Source organism: Artemia franciscana, unplaced genomic scaffold, assembly GCF_032884065.1.
Source record: "Artemia franciscana unplaced genomic scaffold, ASM3288406v1 Scaffold_289, whole genome shotgun sequence".
Classification (NCBI taxonomy): Eukaryota; Metazoa; Arthropoda; class Branchiopoda; order Anostraca; family Artemiidae; genus Artemia; species Artemia franciscana.
In genome coordinates this window covers 1086141-1101473 of record NW_027063627.1, presented here as the reverse complement: position 1 = coordinate 1101473, position 15333 = coordinate 1086141, and the positions used below count along the sequence as shown (strand labels likewise).

At 37.3% G+C, this 15333-nt stretch overlaps 1 protein-coding gene across 2 annotated transcripts in view; it reads left to right on the top strand.

Moving 5' to 3' along the window:
* Nucleotides 1–15333, top strand: part of LOC136043058 (potassium voltage-gated channel subfamily H member 7-like) — a 159682-nt gene that overhangs the window by 84074 nt on the left and 60275 nt on the right. For both annotated transcript variants that reach the window (XR_010621539.1, XM_065727962.1), the window contains exon 7: nt 2757–2899. Coding sequence is in view for 1 of the 2 variants with exons in the window: in XM_065727962.1 (XP_065584034.1) it covers nt 2757–2899 (143 nt within the window). In the remaining variant the exon portion in view is untranslated. The remainder of the gene's footprint in view (nt 1–2756; nt 2900–15333) is intronic.

The window sequence follows — 15333 nt, the reverse complement described above, 5'->3', positions numbered from 1 at the left end:
TTTTTCGCAGAGGTAGAGTGTCAAGGCCGTGCCATTCCTCCCCAAAATATTGAGTTTTCTGGGGTTTATCCTATACTTCTTATTATTTTTCCAACCATTCGGGTATTTTTTAATATTTTATTTCGAAGTCTCCCTTCAAAAAAATTTAATGAATGCGTAAATTCCCGTGCTCTAAAAGAATATATATTTTTGTTGTTTTATCGACGAAAGAAGGCATTCTTAAATTTCAAAACGGACCTAAATTGCAATATGCCTATAATGCCGCTTAATCCTTTCAGGCATGACAAAAGATAAAATACTGTGGAAACAATTGCTGAAGATTAAGAGGTAACAATTATATAAAATAGAAACCCTCAGCAAGCACGAATAAAGGAAACAATAAGTCAAACCTAAAACAAACAGAAATTGTCATAAATCAATGAATGAAATATAAGACGAAATGAAGTAAAAGGAATATTCCAGCCACTTTTATAGCATGAAAACGAACAAAAATTACTATTAATTTTCAATAAAACCTAAAATGATCAGAGATTGAAGTGAATGATCAAGTCATTTTCAAATGGACAGAATTTGCCATAGATAAGATTGGGGCCCCCACCCCGTCAAACTCCGAGAAGGCTCCAGTGTGATTTGCAATTTACTGAAACGATATGTATTTCGCGTGAGTTTTTGCTGCTTATAGCAACAAGAAATAATTAAGAATCAATATTACCCATTTCACTGGACAGAAAAAATGATTATGATAAATACATTTTGCAACTTTCAATTTAGTTTCACTACCTTAAAACGCAACTCTTGTATTAATGTTTTCTCTTTTATTCTATTTTTATATAGTATTGAAAATTCATGCCTAAATAAAGCGTTTGAAGTGTCAGTAGGTGATGAATTATGATTCAGTTAAAACTTTTGCAGCAATCTATTTTATCTGATGAAATAAAATTTTAAGCTGATGAGTCTATACACATTTTGCCTATTGACTTTTTTTAATTATTTTTTTTTTTTTATCTAGAAGAAATGGATTTAAAAAGAACAAACTATTGATAAAAATGAATTTCATATTATACTAAAGAAAAAAAAAACAGATTTCTTCAAATATACTTATTTATAAAAAATATTTCCTGGAAGTGTAAGCAGAATTCAATTTTGGATGTTATCAAAAAAAACTAAAGATTGAAGCATAAATGACACTATTCTTTAGGTAGTTTAAGGGGACGGTTGTCCTTACTTTTATTTTCTGTCGCTTTTTAAATGCCTATTGTTTTTACGTTTTCCTTGGCTTTCAATGACAATCTCTGTTCGTTTTTGGCTCCATTAATTCATTGACTTTAACTTCTGTATATTTAGTTTGACGTATTATATGACTTTGGCACGCCTCAATTGGGTTTTAATATCGTTGTTCACCCCTTCTTTTTGAAGATATATTTTTGAACATATTTTGTGAATTGATTTCTGTTACTTTTTATTTACATAGTTTTAGTATGTGCTATATAAATTTTTTGGTAGAAATAGAATATTCAAAAATAGTCGTAGATTTGGGGTAATTTTTAGTTCACATTCTTAGAAAAATTTGGATTTGGATAGGGGCATTTTCAGTAACTAGTTGAAAATCTTCATCCTCTTTGCGCAGATGAATTCGTGACACCCATTTCGAAAGCTCAAATACAAAATTTATTTCATTTATTCATTCTTTTAATGTTCTGTTTTCTTTTAAGCATTAATGTGTTAAAATATCTAAATGGTATGACCTTTCATAGGAAAAGTTCTTGGTTGCTGCCTTTAAAAAATTTCAAGCTTTTTTTTTTTAAATAGTTTTCTGTTTTTAAGGATAAATTCATTGAATAAAATCTTGAAAGTAAGGTAACAACCAAAATATTTATATGCATGACATCATGTGCGATTGTTTTGTTATAAGACAATTGTTGCCTCTATTTCTGAGTTAGCCTATTATAGCAATTATAACTGAGATTTCTAGATTCTTGTTTTTTACACGAAAAAAAAAAAAAAAAAAAAAAAATAAACGGAAATGCCCATGTCAAGCCGACCGGGAGCTAAGCTTGAATCGAAGGTTACACCTATTATCTAATAACTTTGCCACCCAGCATGACATCCAGCACTAATAAGAAAACTGACAAAATATTAATCAAGTTAGACCAAGAATGGGACAAAGGAAGCCAGTCCCATATAGACTGCCGTACTATGAAAAAAACTAAATAAATAATATGCTCCCGTCTTCAAAGATCAATAGTATATTCTATTAGTTTTTTAGTTTGTTTGTTACAAAATAGATTTCAAATCTTATCTCGCCCTTTCACATTAGGAAAAACTCAAGGATTCTGGTGGTAGACAAGCGTTGTTCCAAAGTCTTCTCTTGTATACTTTCCAGGAATGATCCATTGCCTTGTCAACTGTTTTACTAAAAGTTCTAATATTAGTGTTTATTTGAAGCAAAATGAATTGTAATCTAAGTGAGTTTCTATCATTTCTGGACCCTGCGGCAGGTTTAGGGAGGTGAGCAGCAGTCCTGCCTTGGATACAGTTTAGTTTTGTGTAGTTGTCCTATGCATTTTTTTAAAGCTTATCCCTCCTGATTTGTATTTTATTTTAATGACTGGGTCATTAGGGGTAACTTAAATCAATAAGTCAATCAAATACCGTGACACTAAAACCAGCAAAAGGTGTGGAAAAGAATGATGAATATTGGATTTCTTCAGATTGGCACTTGAAAGGCTCTGTTAAACCTACTTTTGCCTTTTTAGAGCGTTGTCAATGAAGTTTAAAACCACCCACGCTCCCCCAGGAGATACACTGGTTCACCGTGGGGACGTCTTGTCATGCTTGTATTTTATTTCAAGAGGATCGATTGAGATATTAAAGGAAGATATTGTTATGGCAATATTAGGTACGTAGATCTAGTCAGGTCTTTCACTTTTTATTTTCTCTATGTTTGCTTTGTGTATCTGGTAGAAAAAAAGTAGTAAAAACCCAAATAAGTGCCGACAGAGATTAATTACCAAAGCGGGGCGTTGGTAAGGCTGAATTTGCAAAGATATGTCGCCAAATCAACTATTTTTTAACATTCTGACGAATTGCTTTTAATAATTATTAAATTCAGAGTTTCCCAGTCAAAGGTATTATCATAATAATTTACGAATAATTTGCAAAATAAGATGGCGATATTTAAGAAAACTATTCTATAAAGGAATTGTGCAAAAATACCAAATTTAATACTTTTACTGCTCTTTCAACCAGTTCGTGGTAACAAACTGTAAGTAAGAAGCGATGTGGCTCAATAGTACCTGAAACTCTAAATGATCTTATTAACAATAGATACATCAAAAAAATTTAATTTTGATGCTTCTTCAATATCTGTTACCCATCAAAAGTTACAAGTCAAAGAAAATTTGCCCAATTTTTGGAAAGTGGCAAAACACCCCCAAAACATCAAGTGATCTTAATGAAAATCCCTCCATCATATTCAGAATACCAGAAAACCCTACTGTATAGGTTTCATGCTCCTATGTACAAAAATGTGGAATTTTGCATTTTTTGCCAGAAGAAAGATCACGGATGCGCGTTTATTTGTTTTTTGTTTGTCTTTTCCCCTCAGGGGTGATCATACCGAACCAATGATCATAGAAGATCGATAGAGGGCTCATTTGACTGGAAATCAAAAGTTGTGGTGCTCTTTTTAAGTGACCGAAAATATTGGGCCCCCTCCCATGCTCATTTTTTCCCAAAGTCACCCGATAAAAATTTTGAGATGGCCCTTTTGTTCAGCATAGTCAAAAAATCTAATAACTATGCTTTTGAGGATAACTTAACCCCCCACGGTCCCAGGGGAACTTTTACAAGTTCTGAACTTTGCCCATTGCTTACATATAGCATTGGTTATTGGGAAGTATACAGACGTTTTCAGGGGTTATTTTTCTGGTGGGGGGGGGGTTCGGGTGTATTACGTTGTAGTATCTCTCCATGGAGAAACTTGCTCATAGGGAAGGAAATTTTACATGGAGGGGAGCCAGATGTCCCAGCCTTATTTATAAAACGATCAGAAATTAAATAAAAAGACAAGATTTGTAACTAAAAGTCAGGAGCAACATTAAAACTCACAACAGACAGAAATTGTGCCGTATAAGAAGGGTTTACCCGTCCTCAATACCTTGCTCTTTTCTCTAAATTTGTTAACACTTTAAAAAAAATGCTTCCTATTCAAATTAAATTGACCCCAGTGTCTCAGTGGTCGTTCTTAAAAAATTGGGACTGTCAAACTTTAGCGGAAAGAGCAACTTATTGATGAGGAGGAAACCCTTCTCATACGGAATTATTTCTGTTAGTTTTAAGTTTTATTGTTGCTCCTTACTTTCAGTGTATTCTTTATTATAATAGTCTTTGCCTGGCCACCGGGAATGTTCTGACCATTAACCTACGTTGAGCGAAGCCAATGCTTGCGCTAGAACTTAAGCGTGTTGGTGTGGCTGTAGCAGGCGTAACTGAAGCTCGCCTTATAGGAAACGATTCTGAAGACATTGGTGAAGGCTATCACCTAATCTAGTCGGGTGATCAGAGAACCAAAACCAATGGAGTCGCACTTGTGTTAGACTCTCGGACCAGGAGGTGCCTCCCCTCCTTTCTTATGAGCAGACATAAGACAAGATACTAACAGAAGCCTGCCAACTATTCAAAAACGGTGTATTGCTTTTCGCCGAAAGCACTATCGGTCGTCTGAAGACCAGAAAAAAGTCCTGGATATCGCAGGAAACTCTATATGTCATTAAACAGCGTCACAAAGCACACCTAGCGATGGAAATGGTTACATACATATGTCTGAAAGGCGTAAGAAAAAAATTCCTCCGCAGAGACAGAAGGCAGTTTACCGAGAAAAAGGCTGTCAATCTTGAGGAGACCGCCAAAAAGGGTGACACATGCGCTCTATACAAACACCTTCAAGATCTTAAAAGATGGAAAGCCATCTTCTTTAGGCCCTATCACATTTATTGTGATCTCAATTGTCTGCCTGGAAGGATCACTTCTCCTCACAACTAAACCTGGATTGTGTTAGCCAGCCCGATGCTGGCCTTCTTCAAATCGCATCTAACACCCCTGAGGCCCCGTGTGAGAGTGTGCAGCACCCTTTCATCTCTACAGAAATCCTGAAATCTCTGAAACGGATGAAAAACTACCGAGCCCCTGGAATCTGCGGTTCCCTGCAGAACTGCTGAAATATGGTGGGATAGCGACTCTTCTCTGGCTCCAAGTACTGTTCTCCAGTGTTTCGTACAGAAAGGATTCCAAAAGACTGGCGAACGGGCATCATTCTACCTGTTTGGAAACGGGAAGGCAGTCGCAGAATCTGCTCCAACTATCGTGGCATCACTCTCTGTGCCCGGGAAGCTCTTCGTTATGACCCTCTTGGACTGCTGTACCACTTTCCTCAGAAGCTAACACAGAATCCAACAGGCTGGCTTCATGCCAGGAAGGTCTACCGTGGATCAAATATTTACAATGCGTCAGCTGGCAGAGAAGACTCGAGAACCTCAACAAAAGGCATATGTTGCCTTTGTGGATTTCAAGGCTGCTTTCGATTCTGTCGACCGGCAATCACTCTGGCTCATACTGAAATCAACGGGAGTACCAGCGAAGTACTGCAGCCTTTTCAATAAGCTCCATGAAGGGACTGAGAGCTATGTGCAAGTCAATGGCAGACGTAGTCCATCGTTTGGAATCAATACTGGAGTCCGTCATGGCTGTGCTGTTGCTCCAAAGCTCTTTAATTATGTCATCGACTACATTATGAATCGGACCATAAACTGCCTCCAGTTTGGATTGAAGTACGGCGATAGAGTACTTTAAGATGCTGACTATGTCGATTACCTTTCTCTTGTCTCTGATTCACTGTCGAAACTTACAGAAGCCCTACCTATCCTTGCTGATGAAGCCTTAAAGATAAAGCTGTCGATTAACTGGCAGAAGACAAAAGTGATGTTTGTCGAACCCCGTAACTCACCGCTTCCCCCGGCAGTGCTAATGGTCGGTGACAAACCAGCTGAGGTTGCTTGAGAATTTGCATACCTTGGCTCTTTCCTCTCAAATGACGGGTCAATCCTGAAAGATCTAATGGACCGAATCGCCAAAGCCTCAGCAGTGGTGAGAAGACTTAGTGCCCTCTGGAGGAAACCTTCTATCAGCTGCAGGACCAAGATGTGCATATACAATGCTTCGGTGGAATCCGTGCCTATTTACGGAGCCGAAACCGGACCATCCACTCAGTCTGTACTTAGCACCGTAAATATAGCCCGAACAAAACATCTTCACCGCATTGAAGTACTATGCTGGAACGATTTCGTTAGCAACGAGAACCTCCTGGCGTCAACTGCTCAAACGCCCTTCTCAGTACAACTTGCCCAGCGAACACTACGTTGGTACGTACACCTCCTTTGTATGCCCCTCGACAGTCCTGCACGGACAGTTTTCTATTTTGATCCTGTTCTACATTACTACCCCGGCAGTGCTAATGGTCGGTGACAAACCAGCTGAGGTTGCTTGAGAATTTGCATACCTTGGCTCTTTCCTCTCAAATGACGGGTCAATCCTGAAAGATCTAATGGACCGAATCGTCAAAGCCTCAGCAGTGGTGAGAAGACTTAGTGCCCTCTGGAGGAAACCTTCTATCAGCTGTAGGACCAAGATGTGCATATACAATGCTTCGGTGGGATCCGTGCCTATTTACGGAGCCGAAACCGGACCATCCACTCAGTCTGTACTTAGCACCGTAAATATAGCCCGAACAAAACATCTTCACCGCATTGAAGTACTATGCTGGAACGATTTCGTTAGCAGCGAGAACCTCCTGGCATCAACTGCTCAAACGCCCTCCTCAGTACAACTTGCCCAGCGAACACTACGTTGGTACGTACACCTCCTTTGTATGCCCCTCGACAGTCCCGCACGGACAGTTTTCTACTTTGATCCTGTTCTACATGGCGGGAAACGCCCAAGAGGTCGTCCCCCAACCAGATGGAAGGACACGCCTGCTGCCTTCCTAGCCATGGCAAATATTCAGGAGGATATCCACATCCTTGCAAGAGACCGTTCTAAATGGAGGCGCAATGTACCATCACTTTCGACGCTGGAAGCATTTCGGCAGGAGCATTAATTCAAGTTAACTCAATTCCCATATAAAAGCTAAAAGAAGCCGAGCACCCTTCATAAGGTTTAATTTCTACTGAGCAATATCTACAGAAAGCTCCTTCTAATGGATATAGAAAATTTGAATGCCACCTTAAAGCAACAAAAGAGTTCATGCAACATTAACAACTTATCTATATAGAGAGGTCTGGTCATTGTCGAGCTAAATTTCAAAGAGCATCCTTCGTAAGAGCTAAAATAACCCAATCACCCTTCGTAAGGTTAAATGACTACAGAGAATATCTACAGAAAGCTCCTTCTAAAGGAAATATAAATTTCAGTGCCCTTTTTAAGCAAATAAATAGGTCATGCCACAGCAACAACGCATATTTGTAAAGAGGTCTTAACACTATCAAGCTAAATTTCGTATACCATCCCTCATTAGAGTTTAAAAAACCCGAGTACCCTTCGTAAGATTTAATGTCTACAGAGAATATCTACAGAAAACTCCTTATAATGGAAATTTAAATTTTAATGCCCCCTTTTAACAACAAAAGAGATCGTGCGACAGCAACAGCTCATCTTTATAGATAGGTCTGAACATGAGCAAGATAAATTTCGAAAAGCATCCCTCTTAAGAGCTGAAAGAACCCGAGAACCCATCGTAAGGTTTAATGTCTACAGAGAACATTTACAGAAAGCTCCTTCTAATGGAAATATAAAATTTCAATGCCCCCTTTAAGCGGCAAAAGCAACAAAAGAGGTCGTGCCACAGCAACAACTTGTCTCTGTAGAGGGACTTAAAACTATAGAGTTAAATTTCGAAAAGCATCCCCCGTAAGAGCTAAAAGAACCAGAGCACGTCGTAAGCTTTAATCTCTACAGAGCCTATCTACAGAAAGCTCCTTCTAATGGAAAAATAGAATTTCAATGCCCCTTTAAGCAACAAAAGGGGTCATGCCACAGCAAAAACTCATCTGTATAGAAAGGTCTTAACACTATCGAGCTAAATTTCACAGAGTATCTATCATAAGAGCTAAAAGAACTCGAGCATCCTTAGTAAGGTTTAATGTCTACAGAGAATATCTACAGAAAGCTCCTTCTAATAGAAATATGAAATTTCAATTCCCACTTTAAGCAACAAAATAGGTCGTGCCACAGCTACAACTCATCTGTTTAGAGAGGTCTTAACACTATCGAGCTAAATTTCGTAGAGAACCCCTCATAAGAGGGATAACAACTAAAAGAACCCGAACACCCTTCATAAGCTTTAATGTCTACAGAGTATATCTACAGAAAGCTCCTTCTAATGGAAATATAATATTTCAATGCCCCCTTTAAACAACAAACGGGGTTGTGCCATAGCAACAACTCATTTGTATAGAGAGGTCTGAACACTGTCGAAGTAAATTTTAAAGAGCATCCCTGGTAAGAGCTAAAAGAAATCGATCGCCCTTCGTATGGTTTGATGTCTACAGAAAATATCTGCGGAAAGCTCCTTCTAATGGAAATATAAAATTTCAATCCCCACTTTAAGTGACAAAAGAGGTCGTGCCACAGCAACAACTCATCTGTATAGAGAGGTCTTAACGCTATCGAGCTAAATTTCCTAGAGCATCCCGCATAAGAGGAATAACAGCTAAAATGAACCTGAGAACCCTTCGTAAGGTTTAATGTCTGCAGGTAATATCTACAGAAAGCTCCTTCTAATGGAAATATAAAATTTCAATGCCCCCTTTTAAGCGAAAAAAGAGGTTGTGCCACAGCAACAACATATCTGTATAGAGAGGTCTGAACACTGTTAAGCTGAATTTCGAAGAGCATCCCTCGTAAGGGCTAAAAGAAATCGATCATCCTTCGTAAGGTTTAATGTCTACAGAGAATATATACAGAAAGCTCCTTCTAATGGAAATATAAAATTTCATTACCTCCTTTTAGCAACAAAAGTGGTCGTATTAGAGCAACAACTCATATGTATAGAGAGGTGTGAACACTCTCAAGCTAAATTTTCGAAGAGCATCCCTCGTAAGAGCTAAAAGAAATCGATCATCCTTCGTAAGCTTTAATGTCTACAGAGAATATATACAGAAAGCTCCTTCTAATGGAAATATAAAATTTCATTACCTCCTTTTAGCAACAAAAGTGGTCGTATTAGAGCAACAACTCATATGTATAGAGAGGTGTGAACACTCTCAAGCTAAATTTTCGAAGAGCATCCCTCGTAAGAGCTAAAAGAAATCGATCACCCTTCGTAAGGTTTAATGTCTACAGAGTATATCTACAGAAAGCTCCTTCTAATGGAAATTTAAATTTCAATGCTACCTTTAAGCAGCAAAAGAGGTCATGCGACAGCAACAACTTGTCTTTGTAGAGAGGTCTTAACACTATCGAGCTAAATTTTGAAGAGTATCCCTCGTAAGAGCTAAAAGAACCCGAGTATCTATCTTAAAATTTAATGTCTACAGAGAATATCTACAGAAAACTCCTTCTAATGGAAATATAAATTTTAATCCTCCTTTTAGCGCCAAAAGAGGTCGTGCCAAAGCCACAGCTCATTTGTATAGAAGGATTTAACACTATCGAGACAAATTTCGAAGATCATTCCTCGTAAGAGCAAAAAGAACCCGAGCAACCTTCGTAAAGTTTAAAGTCTACAGAGGATATCTACAGAAAACTCCTTCTAATGGAAGTTAAAATTTTCAATGCCCCCTTTAAGCATCAAAAGAGGTTGTGCTACAGCAACAAATCATCTCCGTAGAGAGATCTTAACACTATCGAGCTAAATTTCGCATAGCATCCCTCATTAGAGCTTAAAGAACCCGAGCACCCTTCGTAAGGTTTAATGTCTACAGAGAATATCTACAGAACGCTCTTTCTAATGGAAATATAAAGTTTCAATGCCCCCTTTAATTAACAAAGGAGGCTGTGCCACAGCAACAACTTATCTGTGTAGAGAGGTCTTAACACTATCGAGCTAAATTTCGTATAGCATTCCCAATAAGAGCTTAAAGAACCAGAGGACCCTTCGTAAAGTTTAATGTCTACAGATAATATCTACGGAAAGCTACTTCTAATTGAAACATAATTTCAATGCCCCCTTTAAGCAACAAAAGAAGTTGTGCTATAGCAACAACTCATCTGTTTAGAGAGGTCTTAACACTTTCGAGCTAAAGTTTGCAGAGTATCCCTCCTAAGGGCTAAAGGAACCAGAGCGCCCTTTGTAAGGTTCAATGTCTACTGAGAATGTCTACACAAAGCCCCTTCTAATGGAAATATAAAATTTCAACGCCGTCTTTAAGTGACAAAAGAGGTCGTGTCACAACAACAACTCATCTGTAAAGAGAGGTCTGAACATTGTCGAGCTAAATTTCGAACAGCACCCCTCGTAAGAGCTAGAAGAACCAGAGCAGGTTTCTCAAAGTTTAATGTCTACAGAGAATATCTACAGAGACCCCTTTCTAATGGAAATATAAAATCCAATACCCTCTTTAAGTAACAAAAGAGGCCTTGCTACAGCAACTGCTCATCCGAATAGGGAGGCCTTTGCACCATGGAGCCATAATTCAAAGATTTGACGTTAGTCTAGAGCCTCTTGAAAATCTATGCATATTGCTTCCGACTTTCATGTCCCCTACTGCCGTGTGGAAGCACATTGGCTGCTAAAGATTTAGGCATATTATGCAAAATAAATGGTTACCATAGACGGTTTGTATGGTTTTACCAACAGCTATAAATTATTGAATAAGTGCACAGTAACAAAGGATTATCTACTGAGTGTTTTAACAATCGGTAAAAAAAATACGGTAAATACTAAATCGACCAGTAAAAAACTGTAAAATTACGGTGTAGTCATCGCAAAACTGATAACTATGGTTACATTTAAAGCACTCAATTTTATTCGCTGACGATTCTTTACATGTACCTATAGTTGAATTTAGTACGAATATAACTTTCAGTTCTAATGTTTCGAATGCAATCAGTAAATAAAGAACATGGAAGTACCAACTGGCTAAGTTTTTTGCACCGTAAAAAGTTTTTTGGAAGTTGCTAGTTATACTTTACTATATAGAGTGGAGTGCTGACGGGAGAAGTAATGCCCCTTGTACACAAGATACTTAATGTTCGTTTTAACTTTTTGAATTTGTATTTATTTTCATTTGAATTCTGTTTACTTAATTTTTAGTGGGGAGGTAGAAATTTAGGTCCAATATTAATCCCTGACCTGCAAATACTTTAGCTAGAAATTACTTACGTAATTAGATATGCATTGGTGGTGTAGCAGATTATCATGGATACAACTTGCTAAGATAGGGGATCGATTTGAGCACAATTTTCGATGGATTTTTTAAAATCTATATAGTGTATAGTCCTGCCCAAAATATTTCACGTTTCTAAATTGAACAGGTCAGACCTTAATAATATAAAAACTTGGTGGTGATTTTCTTTTTTTGTGCAAGAGCCAAGGATAAAAGACAAAATCAATACAATGGTCAGCAGCATTGAATATCAAACGCATGAACTACTTTGACATGCAGAAAAAGAGCTATTTGGTTGACTCCTAGTTTCAAGAATTTTCCTAGATTTAAGATTTACCCAAATCCTAATTTAGTCATCAGTTGTATCAATAAAACTTTCCCCGAAAATTATTTACTTAATTGCACCAGATTTACATTCCCTTACAAAATTGAAAAGGTTCCCGATACCCCTATACATTGGGCAAAAGCAAGGACCTGATTGCTATACATGACCCACTAGTACCCTAGTATGACCCACAGATTTTTTTCATTACCCAAATAGCTGACCATCCTCTCTCATTCTTACGAAATAACGAAACTTAATCCCCACAACTCCTGAACCAAAATACCTATTTTTTTTCCTGAGCCCCTTTTAATCCATGTATACAGGATTAGTGCTGTACCTCCTTGTCCCACATTTGGAACTTTTTAATTGTTACATTTATAAACAATTTTTTTTGGTGCCCATTTCTAATACTCCGACATACAATACTCCAACAGATTGCTCAAATAAATTGAGAATAATCTTGGAATAAAAGCACACCCTTGATTTGCCTTCTGATTAGACCAAAAATCGTGTCTGAGAACTTTCTTGCTACTTTAGCCACAAACTTCGTTACGTCTTATGCTCCAATTAATACCACAGCAGGCAAACACTGTTGAGTAATATCCAGACGTTCCTTCATCAACAGATTTCTCCTGGCGCTGTCGAATCTTAATTTAAATCTGAAAGAAAGTCATGTTAAATCTACATCCCATCTTAATTACCTGTTTCTTAATGTAGCAATCTAATAGGCCGCATATAGCTGATCGATTGTGCCATATCGCTCCCAAAAACCAGCGTGTTCTGCCGCTACTTTTTTATTACTTTTTAACCACGTTCTTCGCATAGTATCCATTGTCCCAGGAAACAACTTAACTATCGTACTCCTTGAGTAATTTTCCCATTTTATTTCGGTGCTCTTTTTTAAATACAGAATACCAGGGGACTGAGCTTCGTTTGTGAAAATAAAGACAGTTTTTTTTTAATTTTTTTCCCGACACAACTACTATTTCAATTATTTTCTTCGCTATAGAAATTAAAACCATAAGGGTATTGGTTGAGCTATTTGTAACATCATTTATAAAAAAAAGTTTTTACAAAATTAACTGAGTGCCTAAACAAAATTCCCGAAGTTTTAACTATCTAGATTATTTCTCCGCACCTGAAAACTGAAATCTTATTAGAAGATTTTATTAGACTAACAATATCATCGAGCAAAGCTAGGTCCCCTGGTATACAACTAATTATTATAGTTTTTTTGCCACAATCGAAGCATTTAATGCGAAGTAATTAAAAATTCGAGTCTCCCTTCACAGCTATCGAACGAGAATGTCGTCCTGTAAAATTTTGAAATACCTGATCTGTGAGAGAGAAAACAGTGTTTTTAAATTCCTCCTGCTTACGCTCTAGACTTTCAACCGTCAAGGAGTTTTCTTATTTCTGTGTGCAAACAATTTATAAGAAACTAGCTGTTGGGGTGGCGCTTCGCGCCACCCCAACACCTAGTTGGTGGGGCGCTTCGCGCCCCCCCAAGCCCCCCCGCGCGCGTAAGTCGTTACGCGCCATATTAGTTACGCGCCATTGTAGTTGTGTCCCTGTGTCCCACCTGTGAATAGACATAGATATAAATATATGTTTTTAACTACGTAAAACATGCGTATATACAACATTCTTCGCTGTCCTATTGTCTGTGCATATAAATAGATTGTCAGGTTTACTGACTCTTGAACATGCAACATATAATTGTCCATGGGAAAAACAATCCGTATTCAGATCTATACCTCATTATTCTAATGATGTGTCCCTGTGTCCCGGTCGTCATTTATATTCCCTGTGTCCCGGTCGTCATTTGTGTCCCGGTGTCCCAGTTTGTAATTTCTCTTTGAGTGTCCCGGTCGTCATTTATATTCCCTGTGTACCGGTGTCCCGGTCGTCATTTGTGTCCCGGTGTCCCGGTCTGTAATTTCTATTCGGACAATCCCTGTGTCCCGGTCGTCATTTATAAATCCCGCCTGTGCCCCCGGCGTCCCCGTTGTAGTTGTGTCCCTGTGTCCCGGTCGTCATTTATATTCCCTGCGTCCCGGTCGTGATTTGTGTCCGGGTGTCCCAGTCTGTAATTTCTCTTTGAGGTTCCCGGTCGTCACTTATATTCCCTCTGTCTCGGTCGTCATTTGTGTCCCGGTCTGTAATTTCTCTTTGAGTGTTTTTTCTTTTTAGTTTTTTTTTAGTTTTTTACCTTTTTTCTTTTTTCAGTTTTCTTTTTCTTCTTTATTTTTCAGCGTCACTATGAAGTACATATCGACGAACCTTTGTTTTTTTAACTTAAATCTGGTAGGCATTGATGACCTTATCCAAGTCAAAATCCTAAACCCAATCATCATCGCTATCATTTTCAGTTTTGATATGTTTTGACTCTCGCTGTCCAGGTGGATTTTCATCTAACTGCGCGGTTTTGCGTTCTTTAGCCGCAAGCCTGTTTTCTTGCTGTTCTTGTGATTCCTCGGAACGATTTCTTTTCTTACTTTCTCTATCAGCAGCAAGTTTTTTGGCATAAACTCTTTGAGCAGCTTCCTCGGCTGTTGCCATTGTAGGTTCTTCAGTCATTTTACAATTAAACATTTTTCCGTGAACAAATGTCTTAAATACCGTTAATGACGGTACCGTCAAAGCAAAAATGACGACAACTAATTTCATGACGTCAGTCAACACAGAAACATGACGTCACCTGATCCACAGACAGACACACAGACAGACAACTTATTTTTATATATATAGATAGATGCTAAGGTGGCAGGGAGGAGGTGACGAGTTTTCCCGAAGTTGAGACCTAATCTAGATGTTTTTGTTGTTTTTTTTTCTCACACAGAAAACTGGAAGCATAGCAATTTCTTGATAATATGCTGTCGTTTTCGATAAATAACTGACATATATATATATATCTATATATATATATATATATATATATATATATATATATATATATACATATATACATATATATATATATATATATATATATATATATATATATATATATATATATATATATATATATATATATATATACATATATATATATATATACATATACATATATATATATATATATATATATATATATATATATATATATATATATATATATATATATATATATATATATATATATATATATATACATGTGTGTGTGTGTGTATGTGTGTGATATTATTGATTGTTTAATAAGATAAATTCTGCATAAATATAGTTACACACAACAATAACCAGTATATACCGACTACACCAGCATTTACGTCTGAAAAGTTAATTGGACCAATGTAGATTTATACAATAATAATGCCAGGTTATATTGTTGACAAGTTTAGACGGTATCGATGGCAATGAAACAGACGAAAAACAAAGTTGACTACTATTTCAATGAACAACATTGGTAACGACGTTACGAATAACTACGATAACAGTGACAATTCAGGAAAATATCCATGATAATTATCGAGTCACTTCAAAACTACTTAAATGAAGTTTTATCCGTCTACTTTTCTATTCTCCCTCTGGCTCGCTTTCCATTGTTCTTTTGTGTAAGTTTTCACTCAAAAAGTTGTCCCGTCTAAAACTATAAAGAGTTATCCGCCAACCTTAAGTAAGGATTAT